The sequence below is a fragment of the Silurus aristotelis genome (genome assembly GCF_946808225.1).
Source record: "Silurus aristotelis genome assembly, chromosome: 13".
In the NCBI taxonomy this organism is placed as follows: Eukaryota; Metazoa; Chordata; class Actinopteri; order Siluriformes; family Siluridae; genus Silurus; species Silurus aristotelis.
Window position 1 is genome coordinate 7,565,931 of NC_139586.1, and position 20,544 is coordinate 7,586,474.

The 20,544-nt window shown below is 38.1% G+C and overlaps 1 protein-coding gene across 2 annotated transcripts; it reads left to right on the forward strand.

The window, feature by feature from the left end:
• Positions 1-2,995: 2,995 nt before the first annotated feature.
• arih1l (ariadne homolog, ubiquitin-conjugating enzyme E2 binding protein, 1 like) lies at positions 2,996-18,365 on the forward strand. Of its 2 annotated transcripts, XR_014536322.1 has the most exons (15): positions 2,996-3,630; positions 8,856-8,923; positions 9,322-9,466; positions 10,864-10,956; positions 11,879-11,934; positions 12,014-12,080; positions 12,662-12,768; positions 12,879-12,921; positions 13,041-13,112; positions 13,371-13,501; positions 15,660-15,717; positions 16,098-16,194; positions 16,599-16,859; positions 17,053-17,165; positions 17,296-17,321. XR_014536322.1 is itself a non-coding variant. In XM_083558310.1 (14 exons), the coding sequence occupies exons 1-14, from the start codon at positions 3,328-3,330 to the stop codon at positions 17,378-17,380; spliced, it is 1,602 nt and encodes a 533-aa protein (XP_083414436.1). In that variant the 5' UTR covers positions 3,002-3,327; the 3' UTR covers positions 17,381-18,365. The 2 variants fall into 2 exon arrangements, 1 of the variants encoding a protein (XP_083414436.1); XM_083558310.1 differs by lacking the exon at positions 16,098-16,194 and having other exon boundaries at positions 3,002-3,630; positions 17,296-18,365.
• The last annotated feature ends 2,179 nt before the right edge of the window (positions 18,366-20,544 follow it).

Here is a 20,544-nt window from a genome sequence, read left to right on the forward strand (position 1 = left end):
AAATTTAACCCCCAAGCTAGCAAAATAAACAAAAAAACAACACAGTGGATTCACGTTTATTATTTATTTAGAAATTTTTTATGCAGGTCGTATCATTTTATTTTGTTGTATTTATCCACCACACCTTAAAGGCCGGTCCGTGAAAATATTGTCCGACATTAATCTGGTCCCTGGCACAAAAAAAGGTTGGGGACCACTTCTTTAAACACTCAACATTGTTAAGCTGATCTCTTTTATATGGTTTTGCTGAAATATACAGCTGTGTATCATCAGCATAGCAATGGAAGTGAATACCATGTTTATGTATAATTTCACCCAGAGGCAGCATACATAAAGAGAAAAGCAGTGGGCCTAAGACAGATCCTTGCGGAACACCAAACTTTACCTCTGAGAGTGTGGAGAACTCACTATTTACATAAACAAACTGATAGCGATCAGTCAAATAAGACCTTAGCCAAAAGAGATTTACGCAGATAATGTGGTAATTAAAAGTAAATATGTTCTTTGAAAGTAAGTTTGTCCCTGATGAGCAACTGTGGCAGGGAAAAACTCCCCGAGATGGCATAAGGAAGAAACCTTGAGAGGAACCAGACTCAAGAGGAAACCCATCCTCATTGTACCGAATGACCATTTGAAGCAGATATACAATGTTGCGGGGTACAGTGATGATGATCAGAAGCGAACTGTATTCCTGAGTCAGTGTAGCAGACTGTTGACATTAACTACAGTCCAATCCATCCTCAAAGCGCCTGTTCTTACTCCGGAATTTCATGGAACCACCCAAGGCTTTGATGAGAAACCGTCCCAAGCTGCACAGAGTGGCCTCCAGTCGAAGAGAACACTATCCAGAGGCAGGCCTGGATGAAGTGGGAAGATCCACGGAGGGGAGAGGGGCAGGAACAGTGGTCAGGAGCCTCAGGAGCATGTTTAACTCGAGCGAGAGAGAGAGAGAGAGAGAGAGAGAGAGAGAGAGAAAGGGGGTGACAGGAAGAGAAGGATATGGATTATTATGTGTCCTTATTGTTGTATGAAAGTTAATGTCACTGTGCAGTTTGGACTCCGGCAAGACTCGCTATGGCAGCTTAACTAAAAGGGAGAACCAGAAGGTAACACAGACATGAGGGATCTCTGGGATAGGAGACGACCCACCACACCACCGTCAACAAACCTGAGTGAACGTGTGAATGTGAGGGGACGACAGCATACAAATATCCCAGTTCACCAAACACTCTATATCCATGTTCCCTCCAAATCTGAGCCTTTACCTAAGAAAAAAATCTACTGATCAAAGGCTTGACTAAATAAATACTTGAACACTGAGACTGTGTCTGAGTCCCAAACACTGGTTGGAAGGCTGTGTTAACTGTGGGACCTCATAAAGACAGGTGTGTGCCTTTCCAAATCATGTCCAATCAACTAAATTTACCACAGGTGGACAATCAAGTTGGAGAAACCTCTCAAGGATGATCAGTGGTAACAGGATGCACATGAACTAAATTTTGAGTGTCATGACAAAGGCTGTGAATACTTATGTACGTATGTGTGATTTTCTTAGTCTTTAATTTTTAATACATTTGCAAAGATTTCAAACAAACTTCTTTCACGTTTTCATTGTGGGGTATTGTTTGTAGAATTTCGAGGAAAATAATAGAATTAATCTATTTTGATATAAGGCTGTAACAGAAAATGTGGAAAAAGTGAAGCTTTTTGAATAATTTCCGGATGCGCTGTGAAGGGCAATCTACTGAGCTTGTTAAAACAGCCTCAGGAAACAACTTCAGCCGAAGACAAATACACTTACATAGAATGTACTTTCATGGCTTAGAAGCTGCACACAAAGCTAACCTAACTAATGTGCGCAATGCCAAGCAGGGGCTGGAGTAAAACACAGCCACTGGACTCTGTGGAAACTTGTTCTCTGGAGTGATTAATCATGCTTCACTGTCTGGCGGTCTTGATAAGTGAGTTTGAGTATAATGGATGCCAGGAGAAGTTTACTTACCACAACAGGTAGTAAAAAACACTACAGTGTATAATATTGGAGGAGAGGTAATGAGCTGAAGGATTGGCTCAGGGTATGGCTCATGGTTTGGCTCAGGATTTGGTTCAGGGTTTGACTTGCAGTTTGGCTCAGGATTTGGCTCATGGTATGGCTCAGGGTTTGACTGAATGGTTAGCTTAGAGTTTGGCTCAGAGTATTATTAACAGTTTGGCTAAAGGTAAGGCTCATTGTTTGGCTCAGGGTTTAACTCTGTGTTTGACTTACAGTTTGGCTCAGGGTAGGCCTTATGGTTTGGTTTAGGGTATTGCTTGTGGGTTTGCTCAGAGTTTGACTCACGGTTTGGCACAGAGAATGACTCGGTTTGACTTAGGGTTTGGTTCTGGGTTTGGCTCAGCGTATAGCTCAGGGTTTGGCCTCCTTAGCTCTAACCAAGGGTACAGTTAAGGTCATATTAATGCTTTAACATTTTCTTAAGTTTGATTCTCTGACCTTTGTCTCTCCAGCACGACAATGCCACTGTGTACAAAGCAATGCACTCAAAAGACATGATCTGATCAGATAAACATCTGCACATTCAGTGGTGAACCAGGCCCCTGACATGGCTGAAGTTCCAACAAAAACACAATCCGTGATCGAAACGTTTAGTAAAGAGTGAAGACTGTTACAGCTCTTCATCACTATCATTATGATGCACTTTGTGACAGTTCTCTCTCACATCTTTCACAGATAATATACTCTGAGCACGATGTGTCCATTTAAAATAATATTAAACGTTATTAAATGTTTATCTATGTTGTTTTTATTACTATTGATATCATTATGATATCATTATTCTTTCTTTGTTGGAATAGCCAAGATGTGTTTTTCCCCCACCCGTAATCCGTAAAATCCCTCTCTCTTCCTAAACTACGTCAGATTCTCAAGCAGCCCGTATAAGCAGTTCCAATCCTATTGGCTGGATAGCTTGTAGACTCAGCTAATCAAAACGCAGGAGCCTGAACCGAAGAAACCAATCATAACGTTGTCGGGTGGAATGCGGGTGACAGAAAAAAGCGCCGCGTCCCAAACGGCTTCCTTATCGGACATTTAATGCAGTCCCTGGCTGTAGCATTAAGGACTCTGTAGTGCGCCTATGTCGGGGATCCGTTTGGGATTGGACCAAAAATAAACAGCAGAAGTAGGGAGGTTTTAGCGTTAGCTAACTGTGCTAATGCGGCTGCAGTTCCTAGCCTTGTAGCAGCTGGAGCTAGCATCAGTGCAGATTGTTTTGGTTTATTTTTATATCCACTTTGTATTAAAAAAGATAAAAAAAAACACGCCAAGTGATGGACTCAGACGAGGGTTATAATTATGAGTTCGACGACGAGGAAGAGGAATGTAGCGAGGACAGCGCCGAGGAAGAAGCCGACGACGACGCGCTGGACCTCGGCGAAGTCGAGCTGGTGGAGCCGGTGGTAGCCGAAGGAGAGCGGGACGGGTCCGATGAGAACGGCGGTGGTGGAGGCGGAGGAGGAGGCGGCCTCGGGGCCGGCCGAGACGAAGAGGACTACCGCTACGAAGTGTTGACTGCCGAACAGATCCTCCAGCACATGGTGGAGTGTATCAGGGAGGTGAACGAGGTTATTCAGGTATCACAATCACACACCAATATATGTACACACCGTGTTTGCTTGTGCATCACTAATCATATTAAATACCAATATCTCTAACAGTGTATAGCCCCTGTTAGCAGCCACGGTCTTAGCTTAAATTCGGTTTAAAACTTCTTTTATGAACACGTACAGGTTTCTCTGCTTTATTACGGATTGTGGCACTCGGCCAAAAAGTTGAAAGAAGTGTCGGAGCATTTCACGACACTCCAGGCCGCTTGACTTCTGCCCTGAACAAAGCAGTATTGTGTGTAATAATACTTACAAAACAAGTTTGTAAGTGTTTGTTGTAAAGATAATGTGTACTTTTTCCCACTTCTTATAACTCTACCATGTGTACGAACAGAGCAGTGTATAGAAGTTATATTAGTGCAAAGTTTGCAAACAGGTAAAATAAACAAAACCACAGCATTATTCCTAATAGGCATGATAATATTGATGTTCAGTGAATACAGAAAAACTAAAGGAAAATAATGTAACAATGCGAAATAAAATATAGGATGAGGTTGTATATAACTATAGCATAAATTGAAACAAGTGAAAAACAATTTTTAAATGTAAAGAATAAAGTTGAGATTGTCAATGTCACATCTCCATAAGCTATATTTAAAAAATGTTTTATTTATATTTGCCTATCTATCTGTCTGTCTGTCTGTCTGTCTGTCTGTCTGTGTGTCTGTGTGTCTGTGTGTGTGTGTGTGTGTGTGTGTGTGTATCACTATTCTTATTGCTGTCATCATAAACAAACACATTAATTCACATTTTGTTTATATATATATATATATATATATATATATATATATATAAAATGATGTGATATTAGATAGTATTTGACTTTGTTCTTATTAATTTACACTTTATTTTGTGAAAACATCTTTGACACCTGGTTAACAATAATAATGTACTACAATATATATATATATATATATATAGTGAACTTGTGTAAATGGTTGTTTATGAAGATGCCCACTATATATATATATATATATATAAATAAATAAACTACTATTGATAACAATAAAATGCAGTGTTTTGTCCTGTGTTTGAACATAATCTGTCCGTGAATTTAATGGATTAAAAGAGTTATTGCAGTGTTTGCCGTCAGGCTTCTCTTAGTGGAGCCCCGGAGCTAATTTACCTCACAGTGCTAGGCTAAGCTAATAAACACCCGCTTAAAGCACACTGACACTCGGACATAGTCTTGTTCAGCCGCATGTTGCAATAATGCTGTCCGTGTTTACGTTTTTATTATTAATTTGAATAAAAATGCTTTAGTTTTGGGTTGTCACGATTTGGTTTTATCAAGGATTAGCGTTAGCATTAGCGCCGTTTGATGTAGCTTTATGCTAGCGCCCCTCTGAAACTTTTCCTGGCCTCAGACAGTTATCAGTAAACACAAAACAATTAACCCAACTTTTCCTTTTAAATACTGATGCTTTTTTAAATGACACTATCGTGAATGCTTTCTTTATACATTAAATATTCTGGTTTTATTTATTTATTTATTGTTTAGTTTTTTGAGTGGAGTTGAAATTAGATTTGATCATGATGAAATTAATTTCATAATACATTTCTGCTTTCAGGTTATTCCATACTTTTTGTTTTGTATTTCTGGGTTGTTTGTAGTGATGTCTGTCACCAGAGCTCACATTAGGCATGAGACGATTGACAGTGGCACCAGGATCAAGTTAAAGTTTTCAAATATTACAAATGATTTACCAAAATTCCTTCTCTAATGCATTTCATCTTGTCACTAGCGATATTATCGTTGATCCTGCGCTAGTCACTTGGCATGACATGGTTTGTATGGTAACTGTGCTAATCTGGAATCTGCTTGAAGATTGAAAAAAGAATTTGGGTGATATTCAGGCTATAGACTTTTCCGTTAGGATTCCTAATATAGTCTTTTATTCTTGTTCTTGGTGGACAGGATTCAAACCTGACATGCTCTGCTGTTCGGAGATGCTTTTCTGTAAAGTGTGACTGAGTTACTGTCTTTATAGTGACTCTTGAAACTCTGTGTGATGCGTCCTCTCAAAATACAGCATGGAATGGCTGATTGTGATGCAGTGAAACCCCGTTGTACGAGCATAATTCGTTCTTGAAATTTGCTCGTATGTACATTTGCTCGTACTTTCGAACTGATTTTCCCCATAAGAATGAATGTAAAAGTGATTTAATCCGTTCCGAGACCTCATTCGATCGCTTATTTCTGCACTTAAAAAGTATTTGTAGCCTATTTTAACAAACAAATACACCGCAAATTACCGTAATGTAAACATAATTTAACCCTTACCCCATGTGGTAGTGGTTGATTGCGAGTGTGAGACGCGCACCACGCTCGTAAACTTTATGGTTTCCATGGTAATTCTATTTACTTTCGTTTTCACAGCACGATCACTGATTTTCTTGGGACATTTTTCAAGATTTCTAGTGAAATAAAAATATAAAACTAAAAAAGTTACGTTTTTGCTGCACTGAACAACGAGAGCGACCGAGTGATGCTTCCCTCTGCCGAAAACGGAGAACCGGCAGCGTAGGTTTGCTCGTCTTTTCGAAATTTGCTTGTGAAATAGGGTAAAATTTTGCGAGCGAGTTTGCTCGTAACTCCGTTTGCTCGTACTATAGGTTGCTCGTACAAAGGGGTTTTACTGTACTTGCTCGGAGCTTGGTGACTCTCTTGGTGTCTTATTTTCACTGCTGTGCTGCAATATGATGCATGAAAATGTGCTTTTATACAGAGATCTGAATACAAGACAGTTTTATTTAGGCCCTGATTTTGAAGCAGTTGCTTTTGGAAGTTTCGGCCAGACTTTATTTTACTTCTATTAATGTAGTTTAGTTTCATTTCATAAAATACAACGTAGCCTCATTTGTACCACAGTGCATACGTTTATTCAGGGTCTGGTTTTTAAGCGATTGGCTTTGGAAAATTTGGCAACCCTGGCTTTTCCGAAGACATATTCCAGATCTGTGAAGATTCGTGTTGTGAACAGCCACCATTTATGATTGGACTATAAAGCTGAGCCTGAACAGGGCCTGAGTGAGCAGGTGGAGAAGTAAGAATTAAGTGAGGAAAATTAATAAATAAACCCAGGTTGACATGAGTGATGTATCAAAATATTACTAGTTTATTTCTCTCTCTCTCTCTCTCTCTCTCTGAGATTATATATATATATATATATATATATATATATATATATGTATGTATGTGTATATATATGTGTGTGTGTGTGTGTGTGTGTGTGTGTGTGTGTGTGTGTGTGTGTGTGTGTGTGTGTGTGTGTGTATATATACACACACACACACACACACACACAGTGGTGTGAAAGTGTTGTCCTGATTTCTTATTGTAAAGGCATGTTTGTCATCTCTTTAATGTTTTAGATCATTAAACTAATTAAAATATTAGTAAAAGATAACACAAGATCCTCAAAAGCTACACATCAGGCAGAGATCCAAAGAAATTCAGAAACAAATGAGAAAGTAAGTAATTGAGATCGATCAGTCTGGAAAAGGTTAAAGGTCTAGTGAACCGTAGTGAGAGCTATTAATCACAAATGACAAAACATGGAACAGTGGAGAACCTTTCCAGGAGTGGCCGGCAGACCAGAATTTACCCCAAGAGCACAGTAATGACTCAATCGTAGAGGTCACAAAAGACCCCATAACAACATCCAAATAACTGCAGGTCTCACTTGCCCTAGTTAAGGTCAGTGCCATGCAGACCATTTTTTCCCAGTCTCTTTTTTACAGTGGAGTCATGAACAGAGTTCCAAGACGAAAACAGCTGCTGAGCAAAAAGAACATTTAAAGCTCGTCTCAGTTTTGCCAGAAAACATCTTGATGATCCCCAAGACTTTTGGGGAAATCTCTCTGTGGACTGACGAGACAAAAGTTGAACTTTATGGATGGTGTGTGTGTGTGTGTCCCATTACGTCTGCCGTAAAAGTAACACTGTATTTAAAAAAAAATAAAAAAAATAAAAAAAAATCATACCAACAGTAAAATATGGTGGTGGTAGTGTGATGGTCTGGGGCTGTTTTGCTGCTTCAGGACCTGAAAAACTTGCTGTGATAAAAGGAACAATAAATTCTGCTGTTTACCATAAAATCCTGATGGAGAGTGGCCTAGGCAAAGTCCTGAACTGAATCCTATTGAGATGCTGTGGCATGACCTTAAAAAGGTGGTTCATTGCTCGAAAACCCTCCAATGAGGCTGAATTACAACAATTTCTGCATAGATGAGTGACCAAAATTCCTCCACAGGGATTTTGTTTTCCCTCAATAATAAAAACCTTCATTTAAAAACTGCATGTTGTGTTCACTTGTGTTATCTTTTACTAATATTTAAATTAGTTGGATGCTCTGAAACATTAAAGTGTGACAAACATGCAAATAAAATAAAAATTCATCAACACTTTTCCACACCACTGTATATATTATTAGTAATATTACTAGTTTGTGTCTGAATACTGATATACAAATTTTTTTTTTAAACCAGACTTTTTTATTTTGTACTGTATGAAAAGACTGAAGTAAAGTAAGGAGGTGGTTTGTGCTTTATTAATTTAGACTGTTATAATGCTCTGTGTTTTACTACCCAGGCATTAGCAATCAGCCATTGGACACAGTTGAGGCTGAACGTTTAACTTTTTATCCTCTACTATGTACAACAAAATAATGAACAAATGCAAAATTAGAATTCATAAATATGTAACAATATCGACGACATAGCAAAATCCATCTCGTGGCAAAACACAATACGTTCTAGCACCCACTCCTACTCCAACCAATGTAAACCATAGCTTTTTTTTTTTTTGCTTAGTGATTGGGGCATTGTTTGGGTCTTCATGTTTAAGTGAAGGGAAAGTTTAATGCTACCGTATCCGAAGGCTTTCTTTACAGTTGTGTACCTCGGTAGCTGGAAAAGTCAGATGTCCCAATACTTTTGCCCATACAGTGTATTTAAGTCTGTCTCGTTAAATAACTAGCTTTGCCAAGTGTGTGTAGAAATGATTTAAAAAGTCATACTTTGTTTTCTTTCCCCACTGATAAGTGGAATCATTTTTTAAAATTATTAATTTATACAGCCAGATGCATTTTATTAGGATCTAATTAGAATCCGTCCTCTGTTGATGAAATGTTAACCTGCAATAAGCTTTGGTTATTAAGCCACTTGTCTGCTACTGTGTTGTTTTGCAGAATCCGGCCACTATAACCAGAATACTGCTCAGTCACTTCAACTGGGACAAAGAGAAGCTGATGGAGAGGCAAGTCTTCTCCTCTTCTTCTTTAGTGTATCTGCTGTTGTGTTTACAGCTTTATATATAAATATAAGTCCACAACACCCTCACCTTAGTTAGTGCGTTTTTATTTAGGTAACATAAACGTGATAAAATTCTCATGCTGTAACAGATTATAGTGTAAACATTAGTAATATTATATTGTAGCCACGCTTAAAATAGTTTTTTTTTTTTAAATGGGTAAATATGTTAAAACCTTGGGGTTAAAACCTCCAAATCAGTTCTCCAAATATTAACTGTTATAAGGTTGTGTTCCAAGTCAGGAGTAACCATGAAACCATGTCAGTGTGATGTGCTCATGGAAAACAAGCAAGTGTTTCTTTGAATCACTCTGAAATCAGAATATAATCTGTTTTTCTTCTCAGGTACTTTGATGGGAATCTGGATAAATTATTTTCAGAGTGCCATGTCATTAACCCCAGTAAGAAGGCGAGGACGAGACCGATGAGCACACGTTCGTCTAATCACGACATGCATTGCCAGATCTGCTACCTGAACTATCCCACTTCGGTCAGTAACCTAGCTTGAACGTGGTGATTCAGGGAGACGGCAGCTGGAGGATTTATCCCTCAGAACCGCACTTTTCTGCTTTCTCAGCTGAATTGGAATCGAAGCGGCAGCTGCTTACATTTGCCGCGTGTTTAGTTGGCGCACCTTTCAAATTAAAACGATCTGCCCTACTCTGCTGCTCAGCGTTTTTCTAAAGTTCAAAGCAGATCTGCAGTGCAGCACCCAAAGGCCAGTTATTGTAATCTTTCGTGTGTATATATACAAGCAGTTCCTGTTGTAGCTGCCCCCGAACGTGCTCTGAAACCCCGAGTTAAAATAAACGCCCGTGTGCTGATTTTGATACGAGTCAGACTCGTGTCTTAAAAACGATTGAGTATAAATACGGTGTTTATATGCGTGTTCTTAAGAACACCCACAAAACAACCAACTCGCTGAAGAGTAAGGCACTATTAAAGCAAGTCTGGGACAAAGTTCTGAGGAAGCATTAAATGGGATCTGATTCTTAATAAATATTCCAAGCTTTAAACATCCCAAATGGCACAAGTTCAACTCTGCCTTGATGAGACCATCCACCGAAAGTGACCGGGTCAAGGGGGTGATTAATCACAGATGCAAGACACCAACTCCTTATATGATGCTTCACAGAGTAGATGGTGCTCTAGTTCATCTCAAAGTCCAAGTGGAATCTCATATGGCTCAGCATGGGGCTGTGTGAAGTGTCCAGAGAAGCTTTGGACAACCTCAACTTGATTTGAGTAACCGATCTCTCCAGCACTTTCAGTTACCGTGGGTTTTTTGTTTTCTTACTCGAGCTGTAACATTTAGTGTACAGTGCTGAAGCTTTCGCATTATTTAATAATGGAATAAAACTTGCTCTTTGGGATGTTCAGGGTTTCTGAGGGGGTGAGGGTAAGTCAAACCATGTGGGTTCATTTTTCTTTTTCTTTTCAAGACTTTGTCTAGGATATATTAGAATATCGTGTGTGATATCTTAGAATAGCTCCATGTTTTTTTTTCTTAACGATGCTGTTTGTTTAGGGCGGCTCTAATGAACTCTGGCTGCCGAGTTAATTTGTCATATTGCTGAATTTTAGAGATCAGGTTAAAGCATTTATTGCCTTTTTTTCTTCTGGCTAGCTGTTGTCTTTGAATGCTGTATCAAACAGTGCTAATGTTGAGTTGAACATTTGGGATTTTTCTGTATGTTTCTTATCTTAACATGTTGCAGATATTTACCTTCTGTTATTATTATTATTTTTTTGATAGTGTAAAAAATATATATATTTTATTTACCAGACAACTGTTTAGTAAATGAATGACTTAATTGTAAGATTTTTTTATTATTCCAGAGACTGGGACATCATTAATATATGTGATGTCTTTTTTTTTATTTTCAGTATTTCACAGGTCTGGAGTGTGGACACAAGTTCTGTATGCAGTGTTGGGGGGATTACTTGACCACCAAAATTATAGAAGAGGGAATGGGCCAGGCAAGTTCTACTAACGATCCTGTGAATGGTTCAAGCCGGTTCAGTACATATCCATTTAGAGATGGCAAAAGCATTTAGTACACACTAATTTTTGTTTTGTTATATTGTTCTCGTGTGTGTTTTCTGTATGCGTTTAAAACGAAACTTAAGATAATGACACACTATTTTTATTGACTGGTTAAACATCCAGCATGTAATCGATTGATTGAGGGAAATGGTAAAAGTACAGCAAATAAATATAAATAAATATAGGCAATGGCAGTGAAAAATGTGCAGGAGCTCGTAAGCAAGTACACTAAGAATATATGGACATATTCTGCACTCATGCAACTTTATCATTTGTGTGTAAGGCACAATATTTGTAGAGAATTATGGGATGTAAAAATGTACAATATGAGATGTATATGGCTGCAACTAACAATTATACTGAGAATCAATTAATCGAACGATTTTTTTTATTTGATCTGCACAGTGTATATACACACGATATCTAGATACGAAGGTAATGTAGGATATACAATGAATTGTATACAGGATAAATGAATATTTGATAATATATATTTCAGATAATTGAATGATTGAAAAGAATAACGATATGAAACATGCTGACATTTACTTGAATGCTTGTATTTTGTAAGTAATGCAGCCTGAGACTTTCTGATTTTCAAGCCATTGTACACTATTGTCATATTACAGGTGCACATCAAATTTTGTTTGTCCCACACACATTCGTGCAGAGAGCGACATGCTAGTAGTGAAACGCTTTTTTTTACTGTTCAACACTGTAACTAGAAATCGAGTATAAAAAAAATGTCAAATATAAATCAAAATATAAAGTACAAAAAGTATTACATATAACGTGTACGTGTTTTGTGTGTGGTATTTATTTATTTATTTATTTATTTTTCTTTCTCCAATCCAGACCATCTCATGTCCTGCTCACAACTGTGATATTTTGGTTGATGACAACACTGTAATGTAAGTTCTGCCGTGGCAATATATTTTTACACTTCACTCAGCATCCAATGTAACTGGTGTGTTTGTGTGTGTGTTGCAGGCGATTGATCACTGACTCGAAAGTGAAGCTGAAATACCAACATCTAATCACAAATAGTTTTGTAGAGGTAAGAATCTTACACTGACGAGGCGCAGTGTGAATCTAGTACAGTAATATCATACAGTAATGTCATTGAGCCAAACACACCTGGTTGTCGCCCCCTGGTGGATATTGCACCTTTGCACAAGTTTACTGTCTTTTCATGGTCCTTCTCTGGGTTTCTGAGCTCTGTTTTCTCCTATCACCCAAAATCCTACTGGTAGGAGTGTTGGCTATGATACATTTTCCCATGTAGGAGTGTGAAAGTGTGTGTATGCCCTACTTATTGTTTTGCACATGTTGTCCTGTGATTAGTGTTTTGTCCTTGGTATATTCCTTCCTCACTATAAGAACTTTCTTCAGAAGAATACCTATCCTTGTGTGATTAAAAAAAAGTGATTTAAGTGAAGAAATAAACAGGATGGTTAACTACTGTGCACAAATGGTTTTGTTAAGGTCATTAGCAAGAGAACACTAGATTGTACGTGTATATGCAGGAGTGTGTGTTTTATTTCCATAGATCTTCGGGGAAACTGTCAACACGAATATAGACTTCTTTTGTTTCAGTGAGTGGTGGCGGAAAATGTTTATTCTGCTCTTTTCCTGCAGTGTAATAGACTTTTAAAATGGTGTCCGGCTCCTGACTGCCATCATGTGGTTAAGGTCCAGTACCCCGATGCCAAACCAGTGCGCTGCAAATGTGGGAGACAGTTCTGGTAAGAACAAAAAAACAAACCTGAATACGCTGACTGTTGCCTGACTGTTTTTAGTGTCTTCTGGATGTTGGCTAATAAATCGAAATCTGTTTTGTTTTTTTATTCATTAGCTTCAATTGTGGAGAGAACTGGCATGACCCAGTGAAGTGTAAGGTGTGTTTATATCCATATCACTATGAGCACTAACACTTCTAAACTTTATTTATATAAAATATTTATCTATTTATTTCTTCCTTTTTCTTATTTTTGTGCATGTCTTTATTTCCTGCTAGTGGTTAAGGAAGTGGATAAAAAAATGCGATGACGACAGCGAAACATCTAACTGGATTGCAGCAAATACAAAGGTAGTGCAAATTAGAATTCAGCTGTAACATCTGTGTCTTTATTGTACAGAAGACATTGTGTAGTATTGTGTTGTAGACATTGTGTCATAAATGCTTTTTAATCTCCTAAAACAAAAAAATTATTAAGAACAGTTCTAACTATTATTCAAACCTCTGCTCTTATATTATTATGGTGAATTTGAAATAATGTGTGTGTGTGTGTGTGTGTGTGTGTGTGTGTGTGTGTGTGTGTGTGTGTGTGTGTGAATATATATTCAGGAGTGTCCCAAGTGCCATGTAACCATTGAAAAGGACGGAGGTTGTAACCACATGGTTTGCCGTAACCAGAACTGTAAGGCGGAGTTTTGTTGGGTGTGTTTGGGTCCTTGGGAACCTCATGGCTCGGCCTGGTGAGTGAAATTCTGACACATTACTATACTTTATGTATTTTTATATATACTCTATATATTTTAAATATAAAATTGTATAACATTTGTGAACATTAACAGTTTACTATTTTAAAACTAGTTTAAAAAAAATGCCTTTTTGGGTAAATAATAATATATTTTGTAATATATTTTTTTATATAACAAAATATATATTAAAAAAATTGAATAAATAAAATTAATGCAATGCACTTTTTTTATTATATCGATTTAATTAAATAGTAAATGAAATTGGCACAAATTAAATGTATAGAAATAAATAAATAGGAAAAATTGAAATAGTTTACATTTGTTGGACCACATTTGGGTAATGCAGTTCTAGTAATCTGTTGTTCTTATTTCAGCCTACTTTAACAAATGTCTTCTTCCCTTCCATCCTTTATTCATTCACTCTCTTGAAATGTGAAATTGTCAGCATTTTCTCCTTTTAAGAGAAATTCTCGACGCCGTACATAAAACACAAACGAATCCATATCGCCAGTGTTCATGCTACCTGGAAGGTTGCGCATTTCGCAAAACAACGCACTACAAACGGTATTTCGGAATACCGCATACTCGTATTTCCGGGACAGAGTGAGAAGCCACAGTGACACTGCGTTAACTAGTTTCTTTTTTTTTATAGCCATGGCATTGTTGAGTTTGTTTTCAAGTTTTTGGACTAATAAAAAATGCACTAAAATTGCAAAGCGGAGGCCAGTGTCCTGCCTGAGGTCTACATTGTACAGATTGTTATACGTTATATAGTTTCAAAACCCCATTAGAACCATAAAAAAACGGCACTGAACTTGTGGTGCTGTGATCTACAGCACCCGAACATGAGATCACTTTCAAATGTCAAATTCAGGCATTTTAGCCAACTTTGAAGCACCGTTTTCTAGGGCTGCAACTAATGACTATATTAATAGTCGGTTTATTCAGATAAAAAAAAAAAAAAAACTAAACTTTTTAATTGGATGTTTTGCGTACTATGACTATATAAAACCCTGATGTAGGGTATTTATTAATTTTCAATTAACTTATTTGTATAGCACTTTTAACAACAAAGCATTCCTCGAAACATTTATGTACTGTAGAAAAAGTAAACTTAAAATAAGGCAAAAGCCACATATTGAGTTTGACTCTCTTTTAATTCAAACGCTCAGTCGTGTAAATATATAAGCATCTAAAATATATAATAAATGTAGTTTTGTATAATGAATAAATGATATGAAATATATGAATGAATGAAATATACAAACACTAAAAACAAGCATTTAAAAAGTAGAAAAGCCACGTTAAATCACGTTTGAATAGAGAAGTTAACTGCTGTAGTACACAAAGGCTATACAAAGGGAATGGAAAGGACAAATGCAGCAAGCTAACAGGCTTGATTACAAAAGAAAAAAAGCAAAACATGAATACATTGGTGTACAAATGCAAAAGCATTCGCTGAAAACCACAACAGTGACTAAAAATGTAAGCATTTACTTCTGCTGTTATTTGTTATTACAGATTTAGAGTTTAATTGAATTCAGCACTATGGAACTTCGGGAAAGTCGCACTCGATCTGTTTTGGCATCAGGTTGCGCAAACAGTTTACATAATAGCACTTCATTAAACTGTCATTTTCACACGATTACGATTATACAGCTTTTGCTTACCGTGCTGAAGTTTCGCCTTCATCCCTGACACTTTTTCCCGCTGCTGGTTCACCTGTGCTCTCCGCCATTTTGCAAGCGGCCGTGTTATCTAATCATTGACAGCTTCATTATCAATTATTATCAATTAGTTGTTGCAGCACCACTGTTTTCAGGTCTGTTACATTTTTAGTAAAATTTATAAGTGTATTATTTATTTACTTCTTTATTTATTTTACGATATGATGAACCTGTTGTGCATTTAGTTTTTATTTTCATTTAGTAGGTCTTATACAGACCAAAAAAAAAAAAAATATATATATATATATATATATATATATATATATATATATATATATATATATATATATATATTTTGCACTGTTCATAAATCAGATAAGTCTTTCAGTCCTGAATTGTTTCATTGAGACAAAATAGAGGGTATTGTTACACACCTAGTGAATGGTATAGCGGTCTCTCACAACAGCAGTCTTTGTTTACTTCAGGTACAATTGCAACCGCTACAATGAAGATGACGCGAAGGCGGCCCGAGACGCCCAGGAGGTAGTGTACAGTGTTGAAAATACTCAAGCAAACACAAGCATTTGCAAAAAAGAAAAAAAAAGGAACATCTAGGAATAATTGTCTATTCGCAGATGGTTTGCGTTGCATTTTTGCGATGTGATTAAATTTTTGTTTTTATCAATCGGTGAAATCAAAATCACGCTTATGTGGGGTTGAGCAATACGTCAATATCATGTTGTAATGATTTATTACCCATCCTTGGTTACAAGTCCTGTTTAATCAATTGCTCCATTGGATATGTTTCACGCTACTTCTAAAAACGTTTTCCAGCAGTGAAATAGATTTTTACTTACTAATACTCACAGGATCTAATTTACCCTGTAACCTGCAGTTCTAAGTCCTGGTTTATTCTCGTGCAGACGTGTACTTGTGAATGCGTACGGAGAGAGCGAGACGCACCTGCCTGCATGCGTGCAAGTAACGAGAACGTGTCCACTAGGTGGCAGGAAATGAGAAGTAAAGAAACTTGTCTTTCACTGTAGAGTGAAATAAGCTGAATTTGAATAGTGCGTACTGAGGAATTATATATCTCTCTCTCTCTCACACACACACACACACACACACACACACACACACACACACATCCTGTTAGATATTAAAGCCACATAGAGAGGGCAGGGTTGGGGATTTGTTTCCAATAAGATGATTAAAATTTGCGCTTCATGTTAACTACCTTGAAAAAAAAAACTTTTAAATTACAAATAAAATTATATTGTATAAATTCTATATAAATGTTCTCCTAGTCATAAATCAATGAATGTATAACAGACTATTTTCTGTGAATTAAATTAGTTAATGGCAATAAAAGCTTTTAGCACGGCGAGAGAGTCAGCGTGTGTTTGTGTTGTTGGCACCCCCAGAGGTCCCGTGCAGCACTGCAGCGCTACCTGTTCTACTGCAACCGCTACATGAACCACATGCAGAGTTTGCGCTTCGAGCACAAGCTGTATGCACAGGTGAAGCAGAAGATGGAGGAGATGCAGCAGCACAACATGTCGTGGATCGAGGTGCAGTTCCTGAAGAAGGCGGTGGACGTCCTGTGCCAGTGCCGATCAACGCTCATGTTCACCTACGTCTTTGCCTTCTACCTCAAGAAGAACAACCAGTCCATCATTTTCGAGGTGCCTGCATGCACTCAGTGGAAAAACCATGCCGCCCGTCACACTTCTGTGCGACATTGTATTAGAGTTGCGCTTTGATACGATTATCCGTTTCTGGAAATTGGGACGCAAACGTCCATATATTCTTAGATTCTTCACCCATTCATTTACACATCTGTACCAATTCAGGTTCTCCTTCTTTTTCCACCCTCAGAATAATCAGGCTGACCTGGAGAATGCCACAGAGGTGCTTTCAGGCTATCTGGAGCGAGACATTTCCCAGGATTCCTTGCAAGATATCAAACAGAAAGTCCAAGATAAGTACAGGTGAGGTGACCTCTGTATTTATTTTTTCTTTTTTTCCTCATGATGTCGCTCCTGTCAGAGCCGCCCCCCCGCTGCTCAGTAGCCCGAAGCCGCTTACCTTGTTCTTGTTCTACCCGTGTCTCCGATGCAGATACTGCGAGAGCCGACGGCGGGTTCTGCTGCAGCACGTGCACGAGGGCTATGAGAAGGACTTATGGGAGTATTTAGAGGACTGAGGGAGGTTCCTCGAATCACAAACTCTCTCCGAGGAGGAACGTTCAGAAAGCGCTCTCGGCCACCTCCACACATCTTCTACATACTGCATCCGTTTTTTTTGTTTGTTTGTTTTTTCCTGCCTGTTTTGTTTGTTTTTATGGAGATTCTAAATTAATTTTATTCTAATAAAAAGGTAGCTTTATTAAAGACAAAACCCCAATGTCAGTATTGCAGCTTAGTTTTGCAACGAGGAACCGCGCTCTTCCTTACAGCAGCTGCGTTCACGAAGACTTTTGCAGTAGATGTTTTTTCCCTCTATAGCTTTTATTTTTTATCAGTTCGGTTTAAAATGGGTTTTGTCTCAAGCATGGTTTCGCTCATGCCTAGTTTGTCAGGAGCACCAGGCTTAAAGCTTTCTTGAACTTTTTCCCTTAAGAACAAAAGGCCTTTAGGTGTTGATGAATCGGTCATGCATTTCACTCTGTAAATAACTTGCACGCATGGAACATGGCGTTGGGACGCTTCTTTCTTCTTTTTTTTTTTTTTTTCCCACAAGTATTTATTCTTTACAGATATTCACAAGGTGTGTAGACCCTGTGTGTGTGTGTGTGTGTGTGTGTGTGTGTGTGTGTGTGTGTGTGTGTGTGTGTGTGTGTGTGTGTGTGTGTGTGTGTGTGTGGGAAAGCATCTCTACCGTTTCGGACATATAAGGTTTCTGTTTTTAAATTTAAGACTTGAATGCTAGAGGATAGAAAATCATAAAGACAGCAGCAGCGTAAAAGTAGCCTTAAACGCAAAGGAATGTTTTCTTTCTTTTTTTTTTTTTTTTTGGATGGGGGTGGGGGAGTCATACCCAGTATGCACTTTCATTCTTGTTGATGTTTGATGTAGTTGATCAGCTCACACTTGTCTCTTTTGTTTCTGTAGTTTTGCATCTCAGCTACATGCATAAAGACCTTGAAACAGCTTCACCAAACGGCAGCCATTTATTCAGTTCCGTCACCCGTGTTCTGTCTCGCCATAAAGACTAATAGCAAACAAACAAATTAGGTTTTGGATTGTTCCTGCCTACCACTAAATGATGGAATGATAAAAATTTTGTAAGATTTATTTTATTTTTAAAATTTTTTTTACAAAATGACGAACAGGAGCACAAAACCGCATCTTTTTTTCGACCTACTGAGGGCCTGCTCTCTGCCCTCCTCTACATACCTGAGCTTTTCAGTTACATGTGATTGGCTGGAGAAGAGCATAGCCCCCCCCCCCCCCCCCCCCCCCCCCTTCAGTTAGCTGTGTCATCACCAGGTTTTTGGTGGTTTGGGCTTAACGATTCTTTAATAAGTATGTAGAGATTTGGGCTTGCATTTGTCTGTTGCATTGATCATGTTGCTTAAATGCAAAACTATTAAAGCATGTTGGACATTAGACATTTTAACATGCTGTAGCTGAGTGAATACTTTAGGCTTAGATGGAGGAAATGTGCACTTTGGGCTGTTTCTATTTATTTATATATCATTTTATTTATTTATTTTTTTTTGGGCCAAAACATTCCCCTTATGTTATCCGATTGGAAACTGAAAATGGTCCAGTGGATGAAGGCTGCAGCGGGACATGTCTGATCTTGTTTATTCACTGACCTGCATGTAGGCATGTGCCAAAAAACATACATATATTGTGAACAGTGTCCTCACTCCTCCATGCTTTACATTAATCAGCCAGTTTGGACCGCTTCTGAGATGAAGCCTGTCCCTTGTGTCGTATTTTGGGCAGATTGAAAGATAAATCTGTGATCTCTCCTTTAAAACTGAAAAGCGCATGTACAAATCAGTCTGCTACATATTGGTTCTTTTAATAGATTCCTGGTTGAGCTGTGCTTAATGGATAACACTACGCTCTGTTTAATGATAGCAGAGTGGTTCTACACTCCATAGACACCGTAGAAGCTTCACTAGAGCTTTGAACTTCAGCGCACACCTTTCTGAGTGTTGAAGTGGATCACATGGTGACGCTGCTAGCCGAGATTCAATACTGCACAGTTTGAAAGTAAACTTGTACACTAAAACCCAAACTGTCTGTTACATAAGAATATTAACAAGGCGAACGTACAAAACTGCTCCGTCCCCCCTAGTTCAGTGTGAGGGATCGGTTCTAAAATATTGCACGATGTTCAACATGCACAGTATCGTTTATTGTGTCGGTCACGGCACCGTGACTTTTACCGTGCGTTGCATAAGTATTCGCACCCCATTTGAACGTGTTTGCATTTAATAGTGTAATGAAATAGACTTGATTTCGGAGATCAAAGCCATGCGATTACACTTAACACTAATACTGATGTAGGGATTGCATAAGTATTCACCCTAAGACCTTTACAATACTCGTGAAACCATCAAAAGCCACGGCATTAGTTGAATAGCTCTGACCTGTGTGTGGTTATCGATCTTAATTCTAACAGACCTGCTCTGGCAAGACCCCACAGTGTTCATGGTACATTTACAATTACTAATTATACATTCATTTTTTATTTGTAACTCATTTTTGCAAACTGCATTGAATTTCTTGCCCAAGTGAATATTATACACTGTGTTCATTCATATCAAATGCCAATGATTTCAAGGTTTCAACACTACGAAATGTGTATGAAGGGTGCGCTTATACTTATTCAAGGCACTGAGATCAATTGTTATTTGAGAGATTAATATTGGCACATGCCTACTGCAAAATGGCTCGTTTTACTTTGGAAGTTTTGCTGGTCGGTTTCACAAGTCCTTTTTAATTCCTGCCGGTTTTGAATGCCTGGTATCGGTCAGCAAGTCATTAGACACTGCGACACTCCCCTCGATCTATGATCTACTCTGTAAGATAGTTGACAGCTCGGACTAACTGTCATGGTCTCACTCACGACTTTCTAAACTGTTGACTGGAGTGTACATAGTACTTTGTGTTTCCTTCATTGCGCCATTGTGAGAAGCCTAATGGACTCCAGTGGTTGGCTGTGCTGGGAGAGATCTTTTCACCAAAGCGTGAACATCAAATTAAAGAGAAAAAAAGGAATACTTCCTCTGGTCGGAGGAGTGTTCGTCTTCAGTGGCTTTCATGTGTTATAACCATTCTTACAAATGAAAATTGTCCTATTTAAATAAATCTCATTAAAAAATGTGAATCCTATTATTGTTATTAGTTA

What these genes read in the sequence shown, in the direction of transcription:
- arih1l (XM_083558310.1), top strand. Translation starts at nt 3,328, where the DNA reads ATGGACTCAGACGAGGGTTATAATTATGAGTTCGACGACGAGGAAGAG. An exon ending in AGGTGAACGAGGTTATTCAG is followed by an intron (nt 3,631 to 8,855) that starts GTATCACAATCA and finishes GTTGTTTTGCAG; the next exon opens with AATCCGGCCACTATAACCAG. An exon ending in GAACCTCATGGCTCGGCCTG is followed by an intron (nt 13,502 to 15,659) that starts GTGAGTGAAATT and finishes TGTTTACTTCAG; the next exon opens with GTACAATTGCAACCGCTACA.